At 36.2% G+C, this 25683-nt stretch overlaps 4 protein-coding genes and 3 non-coding genes across 7 annotated transcripts; 5 read left to right on the top strand and 2 right to left on the bottom strand.

Moving 5' to 3' along the window:
* The first annotated feature begins 533 nt into the window (after positions 1-533).
* LOC132598429 (dihydrolipoyl dehydrogenase 2, chloroplastic-like) lies at positions 534-7849 on the top strand. The gene is made up of 15 exons (XM_060311290.1): positions 534-1051; positions 1831-1977; positions 3550-3684; positions 3770-3872; positions 4113-4237; positions 4329-4454; positions 4528-4608; positions 5274-5336; positions 5411-5485; positions 5568-5646; positions 5736-5836; positions 6205-6318; positions 6480-6593; positions 6952-7023; positions 7526-7849. Exons 1-15 carry the CDS (start codon positions 731-733, stop codon positions 7571-7573), a joined length of 1704 nt encoding a protein of 567 aa, XP_060167273.1. The 5' UTR covers positions 534-730; the 3' UTR covers positions 7574-7849.
* A 2279-nt stretch (positions 7850-10128) lies between these two features.
* LOC132598428 (GTP-binding protein SAR1A-like) lies at positions 10129-13425 on the top strand. Its single transcript, XM_060311289.1, has 3 exons — positions 10129-10447; positions 11100-11231; positions 12928-13425. Exons 1-3 carry the CDS (start codon positions 10319-10321, stop codon positions 13246-13248), a joined length of 582 nt encoding a protein of 193 aa, XP_060167272.1. The 5' UTR covers positions 10129-10318; the 3' UTR covers positions 13249-13425.
* On the top strand, positions 11905-12026 carry LOC132601037 (small nucleolar RNA snoR83). Its single transcript, XR_009567484.1, has one exon. It is a non-coding gene; the product is annotated as a small nucleolar RNA snoR83 (small nucleolar RNA).
* Positions 13426-13502: 77 nt separating the features above from the next.
* On the bottom strand, positions 13503-17356 carry LOC132598425 (pentatricopeptide repeat-containing protein At1g09190). The gene has a single exon (XM_060311287.1). It carries the CDS (start codon positions 16744-16746, stop codon positions 15175-15177), a length of 1572 nt encoding a protein of 523 aa, XP_060167270.1. The 5' UTR covers positions 16747-17356; the 3' UTR covers positions 13503-15174.
* TRNAA-AGC (transfer RNA alanine (anticodon AGC)) lies at positions 14090-14162 on the top strand. Its single transcript has one exon. It is a non-coding gene; the product is annotated as a tRNA-Ala (tRNA).
* Positions 17357-17512: 156 nt separating the features above from the next.
* LOC132598427 (uncharacterized) lies at positions 17513-23776 on the bottom strand. The gene is made up of 10 exons (XM_060311288.1): positions 23475-23776; positions 23296-23376; positions 23173-23197; positions 22691-22773; positions 20271-20303; positions 19393-19471; positions 19233-19285; positions 18279-18339; positions 18033-18115; positions 17513-17849 (listed from the first exon to the last, which is right to left on the bottom strand). The coding sequence occupies exons 1-10, from the start codon at positions 23493-23495 to the stop codon at positions 17760-17762; spliced, it is 609 nt and encodes a 202-aa protein (XP_060167271.1). The 5' UTR covers positions 23496-23776; the 3' UTR covers positions 17513-17759.
* Positions 23770-23841, top strand: TRNAP-CGG (transfer RNA proline (anticodon CGG)). The gene has a single exon. It is a non-coding gene; the product is annotated as a tRNA-Pro (tRNA).
* Positions 23842-25683: the final 1842 nt, after the last annotated feature.

Below are 25683 nucleotides of genomic sequence, written 5' to 3'. Positions count from 1 at the left end.
TGACTTTAAATTCTAAATACAAACCCTGTGGCTTGGTGCTACTGTTTTCTTTACGAAGCTGCTGACTTGTTTTTATTTTCCCTTTTGGAGCAAATTATTTCGGTAATAATGTACTTCATGATCTAAGAAATAACTGCCAAGCTAAATTGAAATGGTATGTGACGAGTGAGAGATCCTCTGATGATAGTTTGAAATGTATTAACCAAAAACAAGAGAAAGGAAAAAGAATTTAGGGGAACATTTTCTTATGGGTTAAATTAAATCATTAAAGACCGCAAGCCGATTAACCTAAAATTGATAACAAATATCTTAGTGATTTGGTAATTGATTTAGCATGTTTACAAATCAATAATCGATAAATTAAATTGGGAGTATACAAAACCGAATTGACCAATATATATATATATAGTAGTTTGTGAAAATGAATTCAATAGTGTACGATTTGGGTCCATCTTTTATGAAATAAAAAAATCCTAACACATAATAAATAATTTCCAAATTAATAGGAGGAATAAGTAGTTGGTTCATCCAACCAACAAAAAGAACACACAACACAGAGTGTACAAGAAAAACTTACGCTACCCAAGAGGAGTCTCCTCACTTAGTTAACTCCGCCACCTCCAACGGAGCTCTCAAAGCTCAACACACACACTATATATCTCCCTCCTTCTTCCCCCTGCTCCCACATTTCTTCAATCAATCTCCACAAAAACCCTAATAATCACACACAATGCATTCTTCAATTGCTCTCTCACTGTCTTCTCCATCCACGATCTGCAGATGGGATTCCTCCAATGCGAATGCGTCCAATTCGCTGACTCCACGATCACTTCGATTCTGTGGTCTTAGAAGAGAAGCTTTTGGATTCAAGTCGTCTCTTTCTACGCATCGTCTCGAGTCATCTAATGCTATGAGGCGTGGTTGTTCCAACAGAATCGAGGCTTCTTTGGCTGGGAATGGAGCTCCTTCTTCTAAGGGCTTTGATTATGATCTCGTTATTATTGGTGCTGGTGTTGGTGGCCATGGTGCTGCTCTTCATGCCGTTGACAAGGTACACTACTTTTGTGGTGGTACTACCATACTCATGTTCGTCCACTAGCGTTATGCTCTGTTAAGATTTACGCTCAGCTGATTCTGATATTTATCATTTTGTATTTGAACCCGCCTTGCTCTCTTTTTGATTGATGTTAGTTTGTTTACCTGGCTTTCTCTGCTTTCTTTAGTAGTACTACTAGATATGCTTTTCTTTTTATAGAACTAATAATATTTTTCTACTCAGCAATACAAGGATTATTAGCTGGAATAGGTGCTTTATTTGTCTGTATCACTAAATGTAGTTCATGAATGAAGAACCGTGAGTCAAAAATTGGATCTTTAAGTGTGGCCTTTAGTGAAGAAAAGTGCCAAGGGAGAAAAAAAAATAGAAATGTAATGCAAATATGACAACAAAGAATAATAATTTTGACAAAAAAATGGGAAAAGAACTATAATTAAGCTCTAGCTGATGTTGTGCCTAAACCCCTCTGTGGAGGTACACATGTCTTAACAGATTGATGCCTACACTAAAGTGCCAACTAAGCGAGGAAAAGCCCACAAGCTGGACGTCACCGAGCTTCAGGGCTTAAGCGCACTTTAAGTGAGCCTTTAACAACCCTGGAAATACTTATTGTAGAGTAAACTCCTATGAAACGTCAATTTGTTTTCTGTAATTCTATGAAATTTAATTGTGAGATCATTGAAGCCTGGATGGACTGATTACTTGGGTGGAACAAGATGGTTCTGTTTATTTCTCCAGCAAATAGTTGCTTAATTACTTAAAATTCTTTTCAGGGCTTGAAAACTGCTATCATTGAAGGGGACGTAGTTGGAGGAACATGTGTAAATAGGGGTTGTGTTCCTTCCAAAGCCCTTCTAGCTGTCAGTGGTCGCATGCGGGAGCTTCAGAATGAACACCATATGAAGTCTTTTGGTCTACAGGTATTTCTTGTTCTTGCTCCTAGAAGCCTAATGAACGCCATTTTTTTCTTTTTCTTTTTGATAGGTAACTGAAAGAATTTTATTGAAGTAAAGAGGGGTCGAACTTTAAGAAAAAGCTGGATAGAATTACATCTAAAAGATAAAACTTTATAGTGAGTGTAAAGAACTAATTTGTTATCAAAAACTCTAGCATTTCTCTCTTTCCATACGACCCACCAAACTACTGCTGGGATCGACTTCCAGATGTAACCCGACGCTTTATGCAAATCCTGTTTATGCCATAAAAGGGGAAAATCAACCGTGCTCCTAGGCATGCACCATTTGATACCAACATGACACATAATAAAATGCCAAATCTGACTGGTGAAGCTGCAATGCAGAAATAATTGGTTCGCATCTTCCCAATCCCTTCCGCATAGAGAGCAACAATTACAAAGTATTTTGCCTAATGAACGCCATATGAAGTCTTTTGATCTACAGGTGTTTCTTGTTCTGCTCCTAGAAACCTAATATGTTTAGGTTTACATGGGGTACTGATATAGCATATGTCGGTTAACATAATTGTGTGATCATTTGGGTATGTTGTTGCATAATCACAACACTTAGGATTTATGAGGTAATGCAACATGGAATAGTTTAGGAGCAAAACTGTGAAACACATTACTAACTTCCAAACTTCATATTGGCACAGGGTACGATATGCCCCATATCTTATTGCTATTAATATTTCGGGAATATCTCTACTTTGGAGATGATACCCTGAAATTGTGTGCATTGGGATGGGGTCAACCTGGATATTTTCAGCCGAAATGCAATTTTAAACAAAAATGTGGTTTTGTTGACCAAGTCCGGAGATGCACCTCTTGTTTCTAATGTGTTTGATGCTTCCATATAATATCAAATGATTTTTAATAAGGATGTTGGATGACTTCAATTCATAGCTTATACTATTTAAATTCATACAAATGATAGAATGTGTGTTCTTACTTTTCACTTCTGTTACCGACAGTTATTAGTTTTCTTGTAATATCTTTATTTTGTACATATAATGAAAAATGTGAAAAAGACTACTATATCTTAGTACGACAGTTCGTATCTGATCCCCGTATCTCAAAAACATTTTTGTACTTTCATGTCATAATCGTACTGGGTACTATACGCGTATCTAGCCTGTATTACGCAGAGCCAAGGCAAAATTGGGAAGTCTGATGTTTGTATTTACCCTAATATTTGAGAAATACCGAGCCTGAATAATGGTTGTTTTGTACCTCTCTTTTTTTGGGGGTGTATATAGGGCAACAATGATTACTGAACTCCCATAGCAGTGACATTCATAAGCCATTTAAAATCAGGAACATAGGAGTAAAAGTAGATGAAATAATTCATGCATTAACTACAACAATCGACTTGTGTTTCTGGTACCTACTTATTGTGTTTAAATGAACTTAAGACTATACATTGTTTGTTAATTAAGTTGCATCTAGAAAGGAAGCTCAGGGCCCCCCCTAATGTAACTTTTAACTCAGGTCTTTCCCACTCGTTTTTTAAGTCTTCGCTTATCTTTCATGTAAGGTTGCCGCCGCTGGATATGACAGACAGGGTGTTGCTGATCATGCAAATAATTTGGCCTCCAAGATTCGTAGTAATTTGACCAATTCAATGAAAGCCCTAGGTGTGGATATATTGACAGGTTTTGGGACAATTTTGGTACGTTTATCTTTTACAGATTACTACTCTTTTGTCCATAACCAATTGGATTTTGATGATGAAAGCTTTTGTTGTGCTATTTCAGGGTCCACAAAAAGTCAAATATGGAGATACTGTAATAACAGCAAAAGATATTATAATTGCTACTGGTTCTGTCCCCATGGTGCCCAAAGGCATCAAGGTTGATGGTAAGTGCTTTCCTCTTAATTATTATTGCCTGTTCACAACGCAGTAAAGAACTGAATTATCGAGCTGCAAGTATTTTTTATGTATGATATTTAAGTGGAGAAGGGTAGAGGGTCGGGCATCCACCGAGTTTCACACCGTGCACCTTTAGCCCTCGGGGATCTCTTGTTATAAAAAAAGTCCTGTGTCTACATTTATGTTGAACTTGCATCATTTAATGATACCAATGCTTGCTTTTGCAGGTAAGACAGTGATAACAAGTGATCATGCACTCAAATTGGAATTTGTACCCCAATGGATTGCTATTGTCGGAAGTGGTTACATTGGACTAGAATTCAGTGATGTGTACACAGCACTTGGAAGTGAGGTGAAGGCTATTTTACTTTTCTGCGAGACTGTATCCGTAGCAACAGAACAACAATCTGTCTTTCTATGCTGACCACTGGATAACTGCGCAGGTTACCTTTGTTGAGGCATTAGATCAACTCATGCCCGGCTTTGATCCTGAGATTGGGAAATTGGCACAACGAGTCCTCATAAATCCTCGAAAGATTGATTATCACACAGGTGTATTTGCAAGCAAGGTAATATATGCAAATATCAGCTTGAATTCCGATGTGCCAAACAGTTTTCTGAGTTTTGTTGCACCTTCTTCAGATAACTCCAGCAAAGGATGGAAAACCAGTGACTATTGAGCTTATTGATGCAAAGACTAAGGAACTGAAGGATACATTGGAAGTAAGTTGTAGCTTTTTGTTCAGAGGAGTTTAACATTGTTATTTTCTATTCATGCTTTTGGTCTCAGATCATGGTTATTGGTTAAGATCATAAATCTTAAATCATAGCCAACAATAAACAAATTAATAAATCTTAAGTCTTTGGTTGTAAAAGTACCTTCATTGAGTATTTTTGCGACATCATAGGCCTCATTCATCATTTAAGTTTTATCATTGTTGGACATACCTATTTATTGGGAAAAAAACCACTGTTGTATTGATCTGTCGTATAGGTACTTCATTGCAGGACTATATACTTGATAAGCACATTGTGATTGTTGTATGAGTACATTAAGTTCACATCTTAAGTCGGTGGTATAAGATAATTAAATTACTGGATAAGCTTTATCAGTTTAAGCAACATTCTTGCAACATATTATTTTAAGACTATACAGAAAGACCTACCCGCATAGTCTTTTTTTTTTTTTAAATAAGATAAAAAAGACTATGCAGGCAGGTCTTTCTGAGTAGTGGCAATGAACATCAAAAGAAGGAGAACCAACTTTGCTTTCACTGTTGCCTGCAATCAGATTTAAGATCTTGTTCTCCACTTCTTTTATACTCTGCAGTATACCTGTTTCCTGTCTAGCATCTTATATGTTCCCAAATTGTTCAATTCTGCTGCAGGTAGATGCTGCTCTAATTGCAACTGGAAGGGCTCCATTCACGAAGGGACTTGGCCTGGAAAATGTTGGTTGCATAAATGTTTATTGAGACTGACTTTATAAATGTTATGACATCTCATAATATTGTTTTATAAACAGATAAATGTTCAAACACAACGTGGATTTGTTCCTGTTGATGGCTGCATGCGTGTCATTGATGCCAGCGGAGAGTTGGTAGGCATGATTATTTTTTATTTTTATTTTAAATTTCTCTATAACAATTTTCCTTCAACTCATTAGGTTTCATGGTTGCTAGGTTCCTCACTTGTATTGCATTGGTGACGCAAATGGAAAAATGATGCTTGCACATGCTGCAAGTGCACAAGGAATCTCTGGTAACGATCTCATGTGACACCACTGCTATGTTTATCATCAAGCAAGTTTTCCTCTAATTGTTTAACGTTTGGCCTTTCTTCTTACATAGTTGTTGAGCAAGTTACTGGAAAGGACCATGTCCTGAATCATTTAAGTATTCCAGCTGCATGCTTTACCCATCCTGAAATCAGTATGGTGGGATTAACAGAGGTACAATAACTTTTTTGGATATCCTTTACTGGTTGCATCTGGACTATTTGCTCTTTAAATATCTTCTCATTTCATGAGTTAGCACTAGAAGGAAAATTTACTGTTTCACAATATTTTGAATTTGTAGGATGTTCAGCAGATATTAGAGAAATAGTTAGGTTACTGAGTCTGCTTGTACGTTTGTCTGATACTGACAGTTGGAACTTACACAAGCCTGCCTATTTTATTAACCTACATACACTTGATGTGTTTGCAAACTCGCTGAAGCATCTATTCTTGTTAAAATTCAGTCTGTCATACTGAGTTAATCTTTTTAGTTGTCAGTTGCATTTTTGTAAAGGTTTTATAATTTTCTTGCAATCTTGCAGCCTCAAGCCAGAGAAAAAGCCGAAAAGGAGGGTTTTGAGATTGGTATAGCCAAGACTAGTTTCAAGGCTAACACAAAAGCCCTTGCTGAAAATGAAGGGGAGGGAATTGCAAAGGTGGTCATGATGAACTTTTCTAATTGATTTTTCATGGATTTTTTTATTATTGCCGGCTACTTCTTGCAGTTTGTATTTAGTTTCTGATGGCTTTAGTCTGTTTCTAGTTTCCCAAGATTAGTAGGATTGCTTTTGTTCATTGAATTGTTTGTCCAATGCAGTTGATATATAGACCCGACAATGGGGAGATCCTAGGAGTTCACATTTTTGGAATGCATGCTGCGGACCTCATTCATGAAGCATCCAATGCCATAGCTATGGGAACACGTATACAGGTAGACATTATCTTCCACTGCAGTTTCCCCCTCATAAGATAAACACATATGTAGACATTGCAGTTGCATTTTCCCCTCATTAGATAAAACAGTTTTGTGGAAAGATTTTCAACTGAATTGGTTAGAGGATTTTTGGTATCGGATAAGATTTTTTATCCATTTTTTTTTTCTTTGAGGGAGGGATGATGGAGTAGACATGTTTTCTTTCAATAATGAAATTCTATTTCTTGGCTTGCAACCTTTGCGATCTTCGGCTGGATTCCAGAATCATGATTTTCATGTAAAAGATATAATGTACCAGTCGCATTTTTGGCAACATTATCCTATTTCGCTTTGTCATTTTAATCGCATCTTGCAGGACATAAAGTACGCTGTTCATGCACATCCAACCTTGTCTGAAGTGATTGATGAACTCTTTAAGGCAGCAAAGGTAATCTCTCGGTTCACTGTTATTGCGGGTAAATCTATAGTTTTCTAGAGGATAACATAATTCATTTCCTCGTGAATTAAATACCGTTAATTATCCACACACAATACAGTCATCTCCTTGTCAAGATGCTCCGGTGGGATATCCTGAGTTCTCCAAAATGCCATTGAAGCTTGGCTTATTCTTTAATCCCTAAATTTAGTGTATTTAGATCTTCTTGTCCTCTATTTTGAAGACATAAGGTGACTACCAGGAATTTGCAGAAGCGTCCCTCACACATGTGCATGTAAAAATTGCAGGTAGGGAGGAAATCCTCCTTAGGTTGTGAACTGAGATTCTCAATCATTTTTAACTGGTATATTAGATCATCTATTCTCACAAAATATCATGCACAAAGACATGCTGGATAGTTTATGCAACCCCTCTCCCCGCTGTCTTTTATGGGTCAGATACAATTGAAAAGGATTATTCAGCCTTTGCAATAATATGTACATTTGGATGGCAGGTTAAAGCTAACTCTTCTAGCCCAGTTGCTGAGCCAGTTGCAGCTTAAGTTTGAAGGAGCTGCTGTGATGGATTCATAATTTATAGGATTTTGCACAAGTTTCTGATTGGTGCTTGTTGGCTCGATTTTCTCATGTTGTGCAATAGTCTAGAAAGAAGTTTCTTGTTCAACCTTTCTACAAGCGTGAACATACGTTAGTTGCCTAAATGAGTTTGGCGGAGATTCAATTTTGTTTTCTAGTCTGTTAGCGTTTAAAGGTTGTGGTATATATAGGCTGCACTTGGAAACAAGCAACAATATATGGAAAGTGATCTTTTGTCTGGACATTGACATTGTATAACCTATAAGTTTCAATTGTTCACTCATGCATTGAGCACCGAAATGGAATGTGATATTTGTGACATTGACCCTATAAGTTACTGTAATCTATTATGCGCTGCGCAAATATGCTTCATATAATGATGGCTATGTGAGAAGCTTTCAAGTGAGCCTTGCGCACTATCAAGTTCATAGTCTCAAATTTGGTAGGCATATATTCTTACCCCCTCAAGGCAAGCAAGGTATCATATAAGCAACGGACAGTGCGTACGTGTACTTTGATACTTGTGATTACTACAAGGTGTGGTATTCAGAATTCAATAATTTTATATTGAAATTTCAGTGATAGACATGCATGGATATGTGTTCCATGTCTTATGTCTAAAAGACTAAAACGTTTAGTTGAACCCAATGATTTCATGCTACATAAGCCTATGTGCCAAAACAAAACAAAATTTATCATACACTCGCTTGTTATCAAAGGGCGAGTTCCTTTATTTACATTGGAGGAAGACTCATGCCGCAAGGTTTTACGTATAGACTATAGAGTCAGCTGCAGTTTGATTTTCCTGAAAAATGTATATAAAAATCTATAGTGAGAGCAGCTTAGAAAGATAAACGATCGCAAACATGGATTGTTTGAAAATAAACAAATAAGTTAACCAGTACTTATTTTCTGCTTACTTCGTCGTAGGACATATTATTGATGTGTCCAAAATAAAAAAAAATCTTTTACAGCGATTATATCAAATATTTAAAATTTTGTAAATAAATAATAATTCTAATAGACTACTACAAGCAGGGGCGGATCCACCCTTTAGGGTGGGGTGGCATGGCACCCCCTCAATTAATAAATTTTTTATATTCTTATGTTGTAACTTGCTTAAATTAGGTCAAATATTTGATCCTGCCACCCCCAGTCGTAAATTAGACAAAGGTGTCATGGCTGGTAGACACAAGTTTGAATCTATCTTGAACATTTTCAGACTCCCGTTTTTTCTTTGCGCTTTTTACTTCCTTTGTACCAGTAATTCCCTTTTCGGCCCTCCCAATTTCTATTTATCTTTTTATTATTTATATTGTCTTTCCTCTTTTCTATTATTTTATCTGTGATCTCTAGCGAGAATACACAAATAGAAACTTCAAATTTCCTTAAACTAAGTATTTCTCTTAATCTCAAAACTCTGAGTATTTAAATCGAAAAACTTGGGTCTTAATGGGAATTTTGGATTGAGATCAAAATTCATTTTTTTTATTTATAATTTCTTGTGTTTATTTCTCCCTCCGTCCATGTTTACTTGTCTATATTTGACTTGGGACACTCTTAATAAGCAATAAATAAAATGAGAAATGAATTGGAGTACTTAATAATAAGGGTAAAATAGGTATAAAATGGTAAATTATGTCTTGATTTTTCAAACTATATAACTTATAAGTAAAAGTGGACATATATTGTTAATATTATGGACAAATAAAAATGGACGGAGGGAGTGTATTATAAAAATTTGTGCTATTTTATAATTGTTAAATTTAATTTAAATCACTTTACTACTTAAATTGTGATGAAAATTTCGTAAGCACTGCTTAGAAAAAATATGAAATTTATGATTTATTTTTTAGAACTTGTAGTTTATCTAATTCTACATTTACTTATGGGGTGTATTTACCTATTGAAGAGTTTTTCTATTATTTTTCTTATTTTGATTGGTGTAATTCCCTTACTGAAGATGTTATTTTACTTGTGCAAATTCATTTTTTTAATATGCATAAAAGATGCAAGTCCTTTGGTGAAAATGTTAATTTTACTTCTGTTGTTAATGAGTGTGATTCCTTGTTTAAGATGCTAATTATGTTGGTTTCTTGATTTTTAAGATGTAATTTTCATATTTGCAAATAAAAAAAAAAAGTCTATTAAGTTGATCCAATTAAACTAAAAAAAAATAGACCCGACCCAAATACACGTTCCTAATAAGATGTACATTGAAGAAAATTATGACACCCGTCACCTTCAAATCCTAAATCCGCCTCTAACTACAAGTATATTAATTTTCTTAAATTTAAAAAAAAAAAATCAGTAATCCTATTTACGCCAAAAATTAGATACGTCGATTCTTGTACTAGTTGGTATCCTACCACTCTTTTAGCACGGAAGAAGTATTTCTTGGGGAAATCGCAAGGTAAAAACATAATCATCATTTATATTCGGTTGGGGGTATTTGTATTTTTTTTTGTATAAAAAATAAGTAGTCGAATACAGCACAGGCGAGGAGGCGTTTGGTTTGACTAGGGTTGGCCACCTATATATGAAGACAAAAAAAAAAAAAAAAAAACAGAGCTTACCATCAATCAGTATCTCTCTCTGTCTACGCCAGCCAGGTGTTAGCGTTTCGAGGAGGAGAAAAGCAGCCTTCTCCTTGAAATATCAAATTCCCCACAGATTAATTGATCGGATCGGAGGAAAAGTGAATTAGAAGGATGTTCTTGGTAGATTGGTTCTATGGAATTCTGGCAACCCTAGGGTTATGGCAGAAAGAGGCTAAGATCTTGTTTTTGGGCCTCGATAATGCCGGCAAAACCACCTTGCTCCATATGTTGAAAGATGAGGTCTCTCACCTTTTTTATTATAGATGTTTGTTGTTTAGTTTCAATTTACATATCTACATGTCGGAATAGTTCTTCTTTAATATGTTGGACAACGTGTGTAATTTGTTGTTTTTTTCCTGAATTGATCTTCATATGATTTTCTGAATTCTCCATTTTCACCTGAATTTGAATTCTCTGATGTGGCTTTTCCTGGGTCTTGTTTTTACAAGGAAAGAATTAACATTTCGATTAGTTTGAGAAGACTTGTTTTGGGTTATCGGTTATTTGTAATCTTGAATCTGAAATTGAGGGTTATCGAATTGTGGCCGGGTTATTGCCCCTTTTTTTGTTTCATTTCCACCATTAAATATGTTTACCATACAATTTTCGAGGTATTTATTTATGATTATATGTATTAGAATCACTCTATGTTGGTGAAGCGTAAAGAAATCGAGAACATAGGTAGGTAGTTGATTTTTTTTTTCTGAATTGAGCTTGTTCTGATTTCTGAAATTTCCTATTTGACTTGAAATTGAATTCCCTGATTGCTTTCTGGGTCTTATTCTTACAAGGAAAGAAATTATCATGTTGATTAGTTTGAGAAGACTTGTTTTTCGGTTATTGGTTATTTGTAATTTGAATCTGAAAATTTGGGGTTATGAATTTGTTGCAGAGATTGGTTCAACATCAGCCAACACAATACCCAACATCGGAGGAGCTGAGTATTGGAAAGATCAAGTTCAAAGCATTTGATTTGGGTGGTCATCAGATTGCTCGCCGTGTTTGGAAAGATTATTATGCTAAGGTATCTTGCTTTTTGTTTCTCTTCTTGTTTTAATTTAGACCTTTGGCTTGCAAATGGTATATTTCTTGTTTCTTAGGGTTGTTGTTATTGGTTGATACTTGAGTGAGTTCTGTTAAGCAGTGGTGCTCTTTGGTTCTATACTTGCACAGCTATCATTTTCACAGGAATATGCCATTAGTGTTTGCATGTTCAGATTTATGTAGTGATGCCATTTTAACATGGTCTTAAAAATTGAAAAATCTATTGTGATTTCATCTTCTTGTCCCATTAATGTTGTAAGCTGGTTCAATGTTAAACAAATGTTGATGACAGAATACTATCAAGTGCCTTGCAGGTTGCTATTGCTAATTTCATTTCTGAGCACCCATCAACTGCTCTTTATTTCCAGGGAGAGAGCGCTACTCTCGCTGCCCCATCTTCATTCATGATTTCTTGTTTTTAGGGATTTTTAAACTTTTGAGATGCTTTTACAAGAAAAGTTCTGATATCAACATAGATATCCTCAACACGCTTTAAGAAATTCTGTAATATTCCTGTCCAAAAAAAATCTATGATATCAACTTTAAATTCAGGTTTCTTGTATTATTACTAGTATAATGCGTAAGGCAACTTAACTTCTAGGCAACTTAACTTCTTAGTCTTTTCTCTAGACAGGAATTTCAGTGCCTTCATAATCCCAAGTAGACCTCTCTCTATTTATTTGATTCATGGAAGGCATATATTGATATTGGGAGGTCGCTGATAGCACCTTTCTTTTTTCCGGGGGTGTTTCAATAGTACCCTCTCCATAGACATAAATTTATATTGGTTGATGCAGAACTTCATTTGGGAAATTCTTTTTGAATCGTCATACGGAAGACATAGTTATAATAGATCTCTTGGTTTTTAAGTTTTAGCTACCCAAGAAGCAGCTTTTGATTGGCTAAAGCCATTTCTCCCGCAATGAGGAGTGTGGACATCACTTGTGTAAAGAAGTTCTGGTGTCAAATAAGACGTGAATAATTACTCTCTTCCCGATTGCTTTCTCTTCTGCTTTCTTATAATTCTCAAGTATCCTTTGACTAACTTAAGATCTTTTATCCATGTCCAAGCAAAGTTAGCTCTATTTGTTGTTAAATTTCTTCTAATAAAATTTTCACCAGTTGTGTCCATTGTCATTGTTATTGGTACAATTCTCAGAATTGACATTTCCTGATGTCATATTAATATTGATTTTATGAAATTGAATTTTCTATAGATTACCTTTATATGGTGAATATTAATACAAAAGAGGTAATTGCAGATTAGCAGTCTGATATAGGACCAGTTTTTATGTGATATAGCCAAGTATTTACTATTTCACTTTTCTTGCAATCGTGTACATTTGAAGCTTGTCCAATGGGCATCTCTAATTATGATATTCAATTGAAACAGCAGAGAGGGGATCACAGATGGGAAGTCCTTTGTAAATGAACAGTTTTTATATTTTTTTCCCGAAACTAGATTTTATCAGACCTGATCTAAGTTAGTATTTCGACTTCTGAAACATGGCACATGTGACTCTTACCTAGTAATGTTTACTAATCTGAAAACAATTGCCTGCAAAATCTAGATTTAGAAAATGGAATTTTGTTCATTTATCTTCTCTATGAAGTACCAAGTGCTATTTGACTAATTTCTGGTGTTGTGCTTATTATAAGATTTCCTTTTCCTGAAGGTGGATGCTGTTGTATACTTGGTGGACTCCTATGACAAAGAAAGGTTTGCAGAGTCTAAGAAAGAGCTGGATGCTCTCCTCTCTGATGAGTCCTTGGCCACCGTTCCCTTTCTCATATTGGGTAACAAGATAGATATCCCTTATGCTGCCTCAGAAGATGAACTGCGTTATCATTTGGGGCTAACAGGCGTCACCACTGGCAAGGGGAAGGTAAACTTGGCAGACTCCAATGTCCATCCACTTGAGGTGTTCATGTGCAGCATAGTCCGCAAAATGGGATATGGAGAAGGCTTCAGGTGGCTGTCTCAGTACATCAAGTAATCGGTCTAGGAAGTGACATTTGTTATTCTGTTATCAAGTCTTATTTTTGTACTGGATAAGTTCAAGATGTCTGTTTATCACTATGGGCTATATAGTTTCTGTTTTTTCCCAGGTTTTCAGTGAAACAGTATAAAACAGTGTTCTATTACATATATGTCTAGTCTACATTTTGCTACACTTTTCTTTTCATTTATAGTTCTTGTTTCCTCTTTTCCGTTTTAGCTCCTTGAAGTGTTCTTATTCGTCCCAATTATTGGATGTTCCATAGAGAAAAAGTAAATTAGGGGTGGGTGGTTCACTAGCAAATACCAATAGCAATCAAGATACTCATCTCCTACTCACTTGCAGATCCAGATGAGCAGGAAAAAATCCAGCCGTTGATTTAACTTTGTTACGGCAAGACTGCTATATATATTACCATCAGGAGCTTTCTGACTATATATACAAAAGTTTAACAAAGTTTATTGTCTATATTGGGTTTGGGGAATTATAATTAACTAAACCTATATCCTGTTCTCATCACAAGGTGTTCGTTGTGGATCTTCAACGTTCCAGTTAACGCCTTTACCCTGCGGAAAAGTCTGTCAGTCCATTGAGATAATGTTTACAAGCTAGATATGCATACCGGGTTTTTTCTCGACCAAAAAGCTGCGTATACTGCGTCTTCAAAGTACCTAAATATTCAGGTACACAAGAATTGTTTAAAAGCAGCGATCTTCAAAGTACCCAAGAAAGAGGTCTCACTAATCTGCAAGACAGATTTGTGTTGACATGTGAACCGGTAAGCTTTATATTGTTAAAAACAAGCCAACAATGCAAAACAAACAAACATATAACACACGGGGATGTAGCTCAGATGGTAGAGCGCTCGCTTAGCATGCGAGAGGTACGGGGATCGATACCCCGCATCTCCACTTTTTTTTCATGCTGCTTTTTTTTTTTTGGTCCTCAAATTCGAACTGTGAAAATTCAACAAAAAGGAAAACGAGAGAAAATACCCATTGGCCATTTCTTCACTTATAAAAAGAAGAAAAAAGACCCAATTTGATCTTTTAACTAGGAGTATCTTTTTTACTCTTTGTTAGTATATCAATTGAAGAGAAATACAGCAAAACAGGAAACAGGAGATGGAACCTAGAAGTGGTGACTTGCACATCTAGCAAGTTTCTTTCCATTCTCCTCTTCTACCCCATGTCTAAACTATAACATTACTGCCATAACTCACAAAATACTATCAGCAACTCAACCCCTCTTGCTTTCAATTTCCCAATCAAAAAAAAAAAAAGTGAGACAAAACAGTTAAAATCATGCGGGAATAAAAGCCAGGAAAAATGGCTCAACCAAATTCCAGTTTCAGAGCTAAGGCCATATAGAGCTCTCTTTTTTACTTTAGACTTGCATCATACTGTCTAAACTGCAATGCGGGGTTCTTCAAGTTCAATTCACTTTCATGCATTCAAAGTCCAAAGAAAGTCAAAATCCCTTCAATATGTTTCTCTCCTTGGGGATTATTGCCATTCATTGATTTAGTTGAGGAAAAGAGCTGTTCATAAAAGCAAGGGGCCATATCTTGATGCAATGAGCAAACACCCAATAGTCTAGGGTGCAGCTAAAGACTAGCCACATGATGAATAAAGAGCCCGTTTGGATTGGCTTATAAGTTGCTTATAAACTGCTTATAAGCTATTTTCAGCTTTTTTGAGTGTTTGGCTGGCCAGCTTAAAGTCATTTTGTGCTTAAAATAAGCTAAAAAAAATAATTGGGCCTATTTGACTTAGCTTATTTAAAGCAGCTTATAAGCTGAAAACAGCTTATAAGCCAAAAAAAAATAAGTTAGACTACCCCAACTTATTTTTTTTTAGCTTACAAGCTGCAAACAGCTTATAGACATAAGCCCATCCAAACAGGCTCAAAGTCAACAAACGATCAAACAATTGTGCTCTGTCCTGGTGATTTCTTAATGCTATTTCCCCTCATCAACACTCTCACCTTTTCAACTTCTTCCCATTTTCCTCTATCAGCATAAATATTGGATAACAATACATAGTTACCGGAATTCCAAGGTTCAAGTTTAATAAGTTCCTTGAGTGCACATTCGGCGAGCTCCATTTCACCATGAGTACGACAAGCACTAACCAATGCACCCCATATAGCAGCATTCGGTTTCATTGCCATGGTTTTCACCAGTTTATGAGCCTCTTTTAGACAACCACCACGACCTAGAAGATCAACCATGCATCCATAATGCTCAATTGTTGGCTCTATACCATGATTAGCAATCATAGAATCAAACAAATCTCCCCCTCTTTGAATCAAACCTGCATGGGCACAACATGCTAAAACACCCACAAAAGTCGAATCATTAGGTCTCACTCCTTCATCTAACATCTCGTCAAACAATTGTACTCCCAATTCACCCTTCCCGTTAAAAGCACAGTTTGATAGCGCTGCATTCCAAGAAACTACATTTTTCCTAGGCATGTCCTTGAATATCGTAAAAGCAGTCTCCAAATCACCAGATTTTCCAAAGAAATCAATCAATGCATTGCCAACGGATACGAGCTTGGGATAAAGGCCTTTAGACTTAACATAAGAATGAATCCACATTCCCAAATCAAGCTCTCCTAATTGACCACAAACAGGTAACACAGTAACTACAGTAGCTTCATCAGGCTCAAACTCACTATTCCTCATTTCATGAAAAAGTTCCAAAGCATCCTTTTCCCTCCCATTTTGTGCTAACGATGAAATGATCAAATTCCAAGAAACAACGGTCCTCTCACCCATTTCCCTAAACAACCAAAATCCCATATCCACATTTCCAGTTTGAGAATAACCCTTAATCATCAAATTCCAAAGAATCACATCTCTTTGAGGCATTTCATCGAACACCTTCTTCGCATCATTTATCCTCCCACATCCAGAGTACAACTCGACAACCCCAACCCTTATCGACCCAAATCTCTCAAACCCAAGTGAAAGCACATGCTTATGTACACCTTGACCCAATCTCAAATCCTCAAGATTAACACAAGCTTTAAGTAAAGGAGCAAGAGTGAACTCATCAGGCCAAATGCCACGTCGTTTCATAGCGGAAAAAATGAGGGCAGAATTTTGATAAGGGCCATTTAAGGAGTAACCTTTGATGACGGAGTTGAAAAGGAAGATATTGGGATTTTGAAAGTGTTGAAATATGAGGGAAGCGTAAAGCATTCTGTTAAGAGAGGCGCATATGGAAATGAAGTGAGAGATGAGCTGATTAGAGTGGTGAAGGTTGTGGCGAAGGATGTGGGCATGGATTTGAGTGAGTTGAGTTGGAGATTTTTGGCCGTGGAGTAGACGGAGTATACTCCGCTCAACTTCTCGGCTACCTCTTTTCATATGAACAACAACAGCAACAAGAAGAAGAAGCAAAGAGACAGATGATTGAGATAGTGCAGTAGGATTTAACCTTTGGCGGGAAGTGCTTCTATTTAGTTTGAGGAAAGACCATTTCATCGCAATTCATTTGCCTATGGAAATGGGGTTATTCAAAATTCATCTTCCAGGAAATTGCTCGTCTCTTTGGGCACTTCGACTACAAAGACATGCTACCTACTGAGGCGGATGGAGCTTTCAGGTATCTGGTTCATCTAAAATCCCTAACTTCAAGAAAATAACTTCTAGGCTAAAAAGCTTCAATCCTGAATTCACCTCCACTTTGCCATAAGTATCATTCATTAACTCTATTCTCAAAAGTTCAGCAGAAGAAAAGAAATCACTAGCCTTTTTTTTTTTTTTTTTTATTGTCTATGCTAAGATATTGAACCCTAGTCATTCATGATTTCTGCCTACTTCATTGAATGTTAGGTTACCCCTCGTGTGCCTGTGATTTCTTATATTCATATTCAACTTTTTTCAATCCAAAACAGTACAAAGAATTTGTTAACTTTCCATTTCAAAAGGCTTTGTTATCTGACAATCGACGCAAAATATTTATGCAAGAGTATCTGGAATGTGCGGAACCTCGAAAATGAAATAGTTATGATTGTTTATCCTTTCAGAGTTTCAGTTCCCTCGTGTATACGCCTCGCCATTCATTGCTCCGTAAATATACATAATAAAGGATGCAGGAAAAAAATCACAGTTTACGTTCTTGTCGAGAATTTTTCATACATTCCTGCATACTCCTCATCAGCTGGATTTTGACCCAAAAGAAAATTACTCTTTAACCATGTGAGATAATCTACACTATGGATAACAATGATGCAGAAAGATTGGAAACTTCAATCCGCAATGAACAATTAGAGATGACATTTATACTCTGAAGTCCCAACCATGGGTACAATCACTAGTCGAGAAAATTCTGGAGGCTAGCTTAACAAACATGATATTGACAAAACTCTGCCTGGCAACTACCTATAATGGGATTTTCTATCTCACGTCTTTGACCATTTCAAAATAAAATGCCAGCCTCTGGCAGATTACTCCAGACTACGCTATTCTTGCGAGAGATTGATGGCCAACGGCAATCACTTTTTTGAAGTTCCGAAACCTCCAAATCCCATCATAGCTGCAACATCAGGGTCCATTTCAGGTTCCTCCTCTAAAACCTTCTCTTTCTGGATAACAATACAAATCACCAAAGTTACCATAAACGGAAGTTTGTTAGAGAAAGAACTGCCAGAGGGAGGGAGAGGGGAAGGGATAGACAGACAAGTATATGACCAAAATCTGCCTCATGGTATCATTACCATAGTCTACCAAGTCTAATATCCAAAAGTAAGCTTCACAGAACTACAAACCTTCTTTTCTTTCTTCTTTTCTCGGCGTAGACGTTTCCTTTCTTCCTCTTCCTGCTGCTGTTTCAACATTCGCTCATCAAAATCTACAAATGAAATGAATGATGGTCAATAGCAGTTCAATATATGCATCCTGGTCCTTTTACCCACTAAAAGAAAGCAGACATTTTTTTTATCAGTGACAGACTGAAAATCTTTGCTATTACTACATATAAGGTACTCAACCTATAAAAGAAGGAAGATCTCTACCTTGCACAGTAAAGCTTCCTGGATCTTTACGCTTCTTAAGCGATTCAAATCGTTGTTGGACCTGAGAATCATGAAATTTAAATTATTGAAGGAAAATAATTGGAGTTGAAAATGAAATTCAGCCAGATATGTTTATCATCTAGAGTCTAAAACATTGAGCAAGGATAGTCTAAATCTTCCACCGTGCTCACTTATAGCGCACACAATATGCAACTATTTCCTGAAATTACTAGTAGGCTTTTCTTTTGGATTAAGTACTTCAGGAATTAGCTGGATTCAGTATAGAATTAACTTACCACATAAGATTTTCAAGTCCCTTAGTGTATTGACATCTTCCAAACAAATTTCAACTTTACTTGCATCCTTCATACTTTCCACACACTCTATTTATGCATTGAGATGTTCATACTTTACCCTCCATGCGCACTTGCGCCTTGGATTGCGCCCCAATGCCCGCGTCATTTTATTTTAAAATTGTTACTTTATCATTAAGAATTTGGTGGCTAGATTATTATTATTATTACTATTATTGTAAACATATATTATGATACCTAAGTGTGTTAAATCAGTTTCTGAAGAAAGTTTCTTTTGGGTTCCATACAATTTTAAATTACTGAGTTTCTTTTGGGTTCCATACAATTTTAAATTACTTTTACATTCTCTCACATTTTATCTATTTTTAGATGTTACTTTTATTCTTAAAAATTTGAAAATTTGTAAGGTCTACAGCCCACTTCATATAGATAAGATGCTGCGCCTGCGTCTTTGCCTTTTAGAACATTGGTTGGCATGCCATTCTAGCCTTCTCTCTCATTTTTTCTGTCCAAGTTTATAATGTGATCTGAAGTTCAACCAAAATTTTAATTTATCAGATTATATTCCTAGTTTAAGTTGTTACTTGTCAATATAGAATAGAACCTATACTTCATTGCCAACACATTATATTCAGCCCACCTGTTCCAGAGAGGACCTTTCTACCCGCATTGACATTCCCAAAGCTCGTTGATCTGAAAAAAACAAAACACATCAATTGAGTATAAAACCATTGAAGCAGCTTTTAGAAAGGGCCACAGGGGCGATATACAGCAACAAGTGAGAAGGTTATATGACATACGCTTCTTCCCATTGATATGATCTAAGTAGTTCGCAGAATCCTTCACTACACATTCACATACTCGGCAATAGTATCCAGCCTGCAAAGGCAACAAATTATATCATTTTATATGTAAGAAGAGATAGTATCATACCATACCAAAGAAACATAAATATAAGTGAACACTAAGCAGGCAACTGTAAGGTGTTTGAAGTCATGACATGCACAAGAAGTTGTAACACAATTTTCTTTTTCTTTTTTTTCCTTTTTTTCTTTTTTTCTTTTTTTCAAAACACAAGTTTCTTATCTATGAGAACATTATATATCAAAAACCTCTAGGGACCAAATATGGCCCTACTCTTCAACTGATTGTTAACATATGATCTTTGAATGATCTAATGTTCACAAGATATCATAAAATTTCAATTATGCAGCAGGATCATGCAAACACAAGATTTTATCATGAGGCAATGAACAAACAAAAATATATCCTGATTACATTCTATGGTGAACAGCCACCCGTCATTCAGTTCTTAATTGAAAAAATTCTTCAACAAACAAAATCATATCAAGTATTGCCTTTCATTTAACTCTAAGAAAAAAGATCACTAGGGTACTGCTTAAAAGGGTTGAGAAGTAGCCGGGAAACTGCATTCCATACAGGTCAGCAACTCCAAAGAAAGCAGTCTAGCACCCAAATAAGAAGTGGATTTTCCCAATTTACAAGATAATTTCAAGGAATTTGCACGTTTATTTGGTGCAATACTTGTTACTCCAATACATGGACCATGTCCTTGTTGTTTGCCAACAACAAAGTGAAATAACAAATACAGAAGAAAGAGAATTGCATCGGTGCAATTACATATTAGCATATAAATAACAAAAGCATTGGAAAATACCTGCTGACTTAATGGTGCAATCGGAGTAACCACCTGCCAGAAATGGATAACAAACAAATGAGAAATCGATGAAAACAATGAAATACATGAGCAACACGTGCTGACATTAAATTATTTCTACAAGTTGAATTTAGATACTACAACAAAAAGCATATCTGCAAGCAATGGCATTCAAGACCCAGAGGGAGAAAAGAAGCAACAGAGAGGAGCTCGAAAGCATGAAATGAATATATCCTCTTTTGCCCTTCTAATTTGGAGAATAGGGATGGATCTCACGAAGATTGTTTTGAGATGGATCTTCTACATATTTAGCCTTTAAATGTTTGGGCTTCTTGGCCTCACTTGTGGGATTACACTGGGTATGTTTGTTTGTTAAATGTTCAGGCTTCTTAGAGATAATCATGTGCAGAGTTATGACGCACTTTGTTTTCTCTGATAATATGATTAGAATTTGACCTAGCGAAAGAGAACCTATAAAGGCAACCCAAGACTAAAGTAATTACGCAAAAACATACCCCGGTAGTAGATCCTAAGAAGGAAAGCCAATCCCCATACATCTCATTCTAGATTGATGCACAAGGATGCTCTATGTTATATTATCAACAAACCAAACTCTAACTTGTGTCTCACACCAGATATCCAAGTCCATATATTCAGCATCACGAAAAGGGATGCAGATGAAGGTACATACAAGACTTGATTAAGACATAAAGGCTGTGAATGCCAATCTCCAAAAGTTTCTAGAATCTTCAATTTGTATGACCTGCATGTTGAGATTATTTTGTGTGCCACTTCCAGTGAGGTATGCATTGGGGGACAAGTATATGTTAGTTCCGTAGATTAAGGCTTTCAAAGACTAATGAGTTGGTGACTTAGCACCGTGGAAAACTCATCTTTCTGGAAAATTGTTCCCACTGGTTTGTGAAAGCAATGGGAGACTGCTCTGCATAACCCTAACCCCTACCCCTCATAAGATCCTTCTTTATTAAGGCTTACCTGCAATGCTAGTGAATGTGTTAAGGCTTACCTGCAATGCTAGTGAATGTGTTAAGGCTTACCTGCAATGCTAGTGAATGTGTTGCTACACTACTGACACAAAAATAAAAAATATAATTTTCCGTATAAATTAAGCGCAACTAGATTTACGCCCCAAAAGAAGCTTGATCATGGGCTCGGTACAAGATTACATTTCTCATTCCCAAGTTTTATTGGCTTTGTTCGACTTGTCCTCAGCCCCTAAATCAATCGACCATTCCTCAGCCCCTAAATCAATCGACCATTCAATTAACTATGTCTCATTCTCAAACTAGGGCATGCTTATAGTTTTTCTTGACAAGGTAAGGTAATTTTATTAAAGCTAGCACCAAGAAGGAACTGCAAGAAGTACAAAGGAAGATATTACAATGACTGCTACATCCTTACCCTCGTAGGGTCCAAAAATTCAACTAACAGAAGAATAAGCCATCTACGCATCTATACAAAAGATGAGTGTTATTTCTTATCCTCACAACATCTCTTTCTCGCTAGAGCATGCTTATAGTGAGAAGCATTTGATTCTCAATTACCAAAGAAGTATAGACTATCTTTCCGCAGCTACTATCAGAGCTACTATCAGACAGTAGGAAACAAACCTTTTTCTATGATGACTAAAGATATTCCACTCCTACAAGGAGAATAAAGTACAAATAGTTATATAGAAAGCAACCTCTTCAAAGAATGGAACATATTGATTTAGGACACTTCTTATTGTGAACTTTCAAGTAGGTGAGCTCTTCCATGGAGTCATGTATGTAAAGATTTGCTTTATGGTGCTACCTCAATAACAGTTCTATTAATAAAAGAGGAATCCTTTCAGGTTATCAGCCGTTTACCCCCTTCCTCTCCACATTTAATCAAATGGTCAATTCATTTAAACCAGCACCAAAAGAGTGCTGGATGTACTTCCCATTAAATTACAAAGGGAACTGACAGAATTCACCATCTCATATATATCATGTACAAAATTAATGTTGCACCAAAAGGACAAACGCCGCAAACATGTAACCTTTCGTTTAGCAAGGTCTTTATCATGAGACTAGACATTACAGCTTGTAGTCCACTACAAACATGAACGAATTGAGGTTTGGCTGATGGTTTGCAAATAAATAAAGACTTAACATCACACACTCAGAGGCTAAAGAGCTTCAAATGAAATTAAGATGACACAAAGCAACTAAAAAATCTCAATGTTTGAACAGAAAGTCACGGTCAATGCAAATAAACAGCTCAAAACTCACATAAGCTTCTCTTAATCTCGTAGATATTCCTCTCTCACACAATTCAGAAAAGAAAGAACCTTCAATTTGCACTGATATTAAAAACATCATAATAACAACAGAGAATAGTGACGACTTAATTAAAGAAAAGAATTAGTGGCAAACCTGAGTCTTTCCCAAACGAGATTCGAGGTCCACTTGATAATCTCTTGGTTTCAAGGGCTTCCTCTGCACTGGAGGTCCTTTTGCTGCACCAAAAAGGTTTCAACTTTCATGCTCTAATGATATAACACTAAGAAATACAGTCAATCAATCAATCCCACCTACATCCCAAACTAGTTGGGTCGGCTGTATCAATCTTCTATATCCTACACTAATTACACTCCATCCTAAACTAGTTCGGATCAGCTATATCAATCTTCTATATTCATCCTTGATCCTACATCATTCTAGCACTTTTCACTCCTCCAGTAGATAATTTTATATTCCACCACAAATTGCAGATTGTTCAAGTATCAAATGTATCTATACACTAACATACAGGTCTTAGCCAAACTAAAAAAAAAAAAAAAAAGAGAGAGACTACTAAACAAAATCACCCAAGGCAAAGAAATCCGAAATGACTAGTAATAATTATATCGTCTTACACTTGGATTTCCGACCCTCCACCTCCTGCATCAAATTGCAAATCAACCATATCAATTAACAAGTAAATAACTAAAACATGAAAAAAAAAAAAAAATAGAAGATAATTTATGAGATTAAAAGACCTGCTCTTCACGTTCACGAGCACGCTGCAAATACTCTTCTCTGTCGAACTTTTTTCGAAAAGTATTATCAACTCCAACAACCTGCATTTCGCCATTAAAGGTAGCAACCACTTAAATCAATATAGATTAGAGCAGTAAAACAGAAGAAAAGCCCTAAAACAACAACAAATAAGGATTACCTGATTGCTGGATTGATCCATTGCTCTGGAAATTGGACCTGTTGTTGGACTCGCTAAGTTCAGAACAAGTTGTGGAATCGACAGAGAATAAACGAGGCCTGAGCAGAAAGAATGAAATATCAAATTATACAAAGACTTCGATTGAAGATTTGGAATTGGAAGATGAGCTTGCAAACCCTAAGTCCGATTTTGTGTACAATACAGGAGATGAATCAATTTTCAATAAGGAATTGCAGAAAGAGGAGAGTTTTTGTTCGAGTAGAAATAAGATAGATCAGAAGACGAAAAATCCAAGGGGTGTTTGGTCTAGTGGTATGATTCTCGCTTCGGGTGCGAGAGGTCGTGAGTTCGATTCTCGCAACACCCCTTTCTCTATTTCTATTTTCTTGATTGCATTTTTTTACTTTTGGTTTTCTGTTTGTTACTTTATTTTTTCCATAGTAGAGGGGTAAAATTAACCCTTTTTCTGATAGTCACTGTTTTATATTTAGTTCTCAGGTCGATGCAATGTATTTCACCAATTGACTGAAGACTTGATTATCAATATATTGATTGGTCCAACATGGATTGAAATAGAAGCTGATTCAACAAAAACTTTTGGAGGCAGCGCATCTAGATAAATAAGGAACAAGATGAATACAAAGGTTAAATGAGCATCCCACAGTCAAAATCATATAGGTTTTTTCCTATTTCGCAAGAGCGAAGAATAAGGGAATGTTTTGTTTATAGGAACAAAAAATTGTTTATGGTTGTAACAATATAAACTATAATACTCATCCGAGCTGCATGAACATTTACATACGGAATACGAGAATCTCCGCCTTATTGAAGATCTAGTGGTGCATCCCACAGTCAAAATGTGCCTCACATAGGTTTTTTCCTATTTCGCAAGAGCGAAGAGTAAGGCAATGTTCTGTTTATAGGAACAAAAAACTGTTTATAGTCATAACAATATAAACTATAATACTCGTCCGAGCTGCATGAACATTTACATATGGAATACGAGAATCTCCGCCTTATTGAAGATCTAGTGGTGCTACCTCTTATCCTTCTCATCTTTTTCTCCGTGTTGAGTTTGTTGGAGTGTCATTGCCAAGGTCTAGTGTAATTCTTTTTCCCCGATAGCAAGTCCAAGCAAAAGTCGTTTTGTGCATGTAGTATGTTTATAGGCAGATAGCCTATAAGAGTCACACAAGTCATAAGGAATATGCATTGTATTGGCTACGAATTCCAAGGTCTGGCCTTTTGTTTGATTGACTTTCTTGAGTCAATGTCGCTTGCTTAGTTGGATCTTCTGGCCTAAAGTAATGAACTAGAAGGTAAAATTCAATCCTAGCTAGCATTTCTGAGTAAGAGTATGAGCTTCTTTCCTTATGGTCTGGCTTGACCTCCACGAACAACTTTCTTTCAGCTACCAACTTCACAGCTTGATCCCATCTCTCTTCTCTTCGTTTGAAAGTTTAGTATTATCATTGTTGGCACCAGAAGAGTCCATCTTAAATTTTAGTACAACGATTGGATGTCATCTCTATTACACCCCGTATTTTATATGTTGAGTTTTGCTGTAAGATAGCCAACGTGGAGTTAGAGAGTGAAGTTTTTATCAAGGTCATAAGAGATTCTACATGATTATTCCACATATATGGGAGTTTAAGTTATGTTCAACAAGTATCGGGAAGATTGGTTGAATGAACCAAAAGAAACTGAGTGTGACACCTGGGCAACGCGACGGTTGTAAGTTGACGGACCGTCGATTCGCACCGTCGAACAGCCTTCTGAGAATCAGAGGCTGTCGCCATTCGATGGTTGCGAATCGACAAACCGTCGAATTACAGGCGGTGGAAATTTTCCTTCCTTTATAAATTAAAATGAGACACGACTTGGGTCATTATTTCCACACAAAAATCAGACTTTTCTAGACTCTTCAAGCTCTCTCTACCATTTTCACTTATCCATACACCTCTTAAGCTAAATCAAGTGAAAATCAAGCTTTAAAACCCTAAGCTAGTTTATGAAAGATGATGGTCCTTGCTTTTAGCTGAAGCTGTGGTGGATTTGGTTTAAAAACAAGATTGTGTGAGTGAAGTTCTTCAAGTATAAGGTATGCTCTTCCTTTTATTACTTATATTAAGTTGATTTGGAGGTTAATAAGTCATAAAATTGAAGGAAATTATGGTAGGGAAAGTTATAAGGTATTGTGTTATAGTTG

Source organism: Lycium barbarum, chromosome 6 (genome assembly GCF_019175385.1).
Source record: "Lycium barbarum isolate Lr01 chromosome 6, ASM1917538v2, whole genome shotgun sequence".
In the NCBI taxonomy this organism is placed as follows: domain Eukaryota; kingdom Viridiplantae; phylum Streptophyta; class Magnoliopsida; order Solanales; family Solanaceae; genus Lycium; species Lycium barbarum.
This window is presented reverse-complemented; position numbering and strand designations above follow the sequence as displayed.

Excerpts from the sequence above, each read along its gene's own strand:
- LOC132598429 (XM_060311290.1), top strand. The coding sequence starts at position 731 with ATGCATTCTTCAATTGCTCTCTCACTGTCTTCTCCATCCACGATCTGC. Across the intron at positions 5,647-5,735 it reads AAGTGCACAAGGAATCTCTG|TTGTTGAGCAAGTTACTGGA; the intron begins GTAACGATCTCA and ends CTTCTTACATAG. Across the intron at positions 6,594-6,951 it reads CTATGGGAACACGTATACAG|GACATAAAGTACGCTGTTCA; the intron begins GTAGACATTATC and ends CGCATCTTGCAG.
- LOC132598428 (XM_060311289.1), top strand. The coding sequence starts at position 10,319 with ATGTTCTTGGTAGATTGGTTCTATGGAATTCTGGCAACCCTAGGGTTA. Across the intron at positions 10,448-11,099 it reads TCCATATGTTGAAAGATGAG|AGATTGGTTCAACATCAGCC; the intron begins GTCTCTCACCTT and ends AATTTGTTGCAG. Across the intron at positions 11,232-12,927 it reads GGAAAGATTATTATGCTAAG|GTGGATGCTGTTGTATACTT; the intron begins GTATCTTGCTTT and ends CTTTTCCTGAAG.
- LOC132598425 (XM_060311287.1), bottom strand. The coding sequence starts at position 16,746 with ATGAAATGGTCTTTCCTCAAACTAAATAGAAGCACTTCCCGCCAAAGG.
- LOC132598427 (XM_060311288.1), bottom strand. The coding sequence starts at position 23,495 with ATGGATCAATCCAGCAATCAG. Across the intron at positions 23,377-23,474 it reads TGGATCAATCCAGCAATCAG|GTTGTTGGAGTTGATAATAC; the intron begins GTAATCCTTATT and ends GGCGAAATGCAG. Across the intron at positions 18,116-18,278 it reads AGGAAGCTTTACTGTGCAAG|ATTTTGATGAGCGAATGTTG; the intron begins GTAGAGATCTTC and ends TTTCATTTGTAG.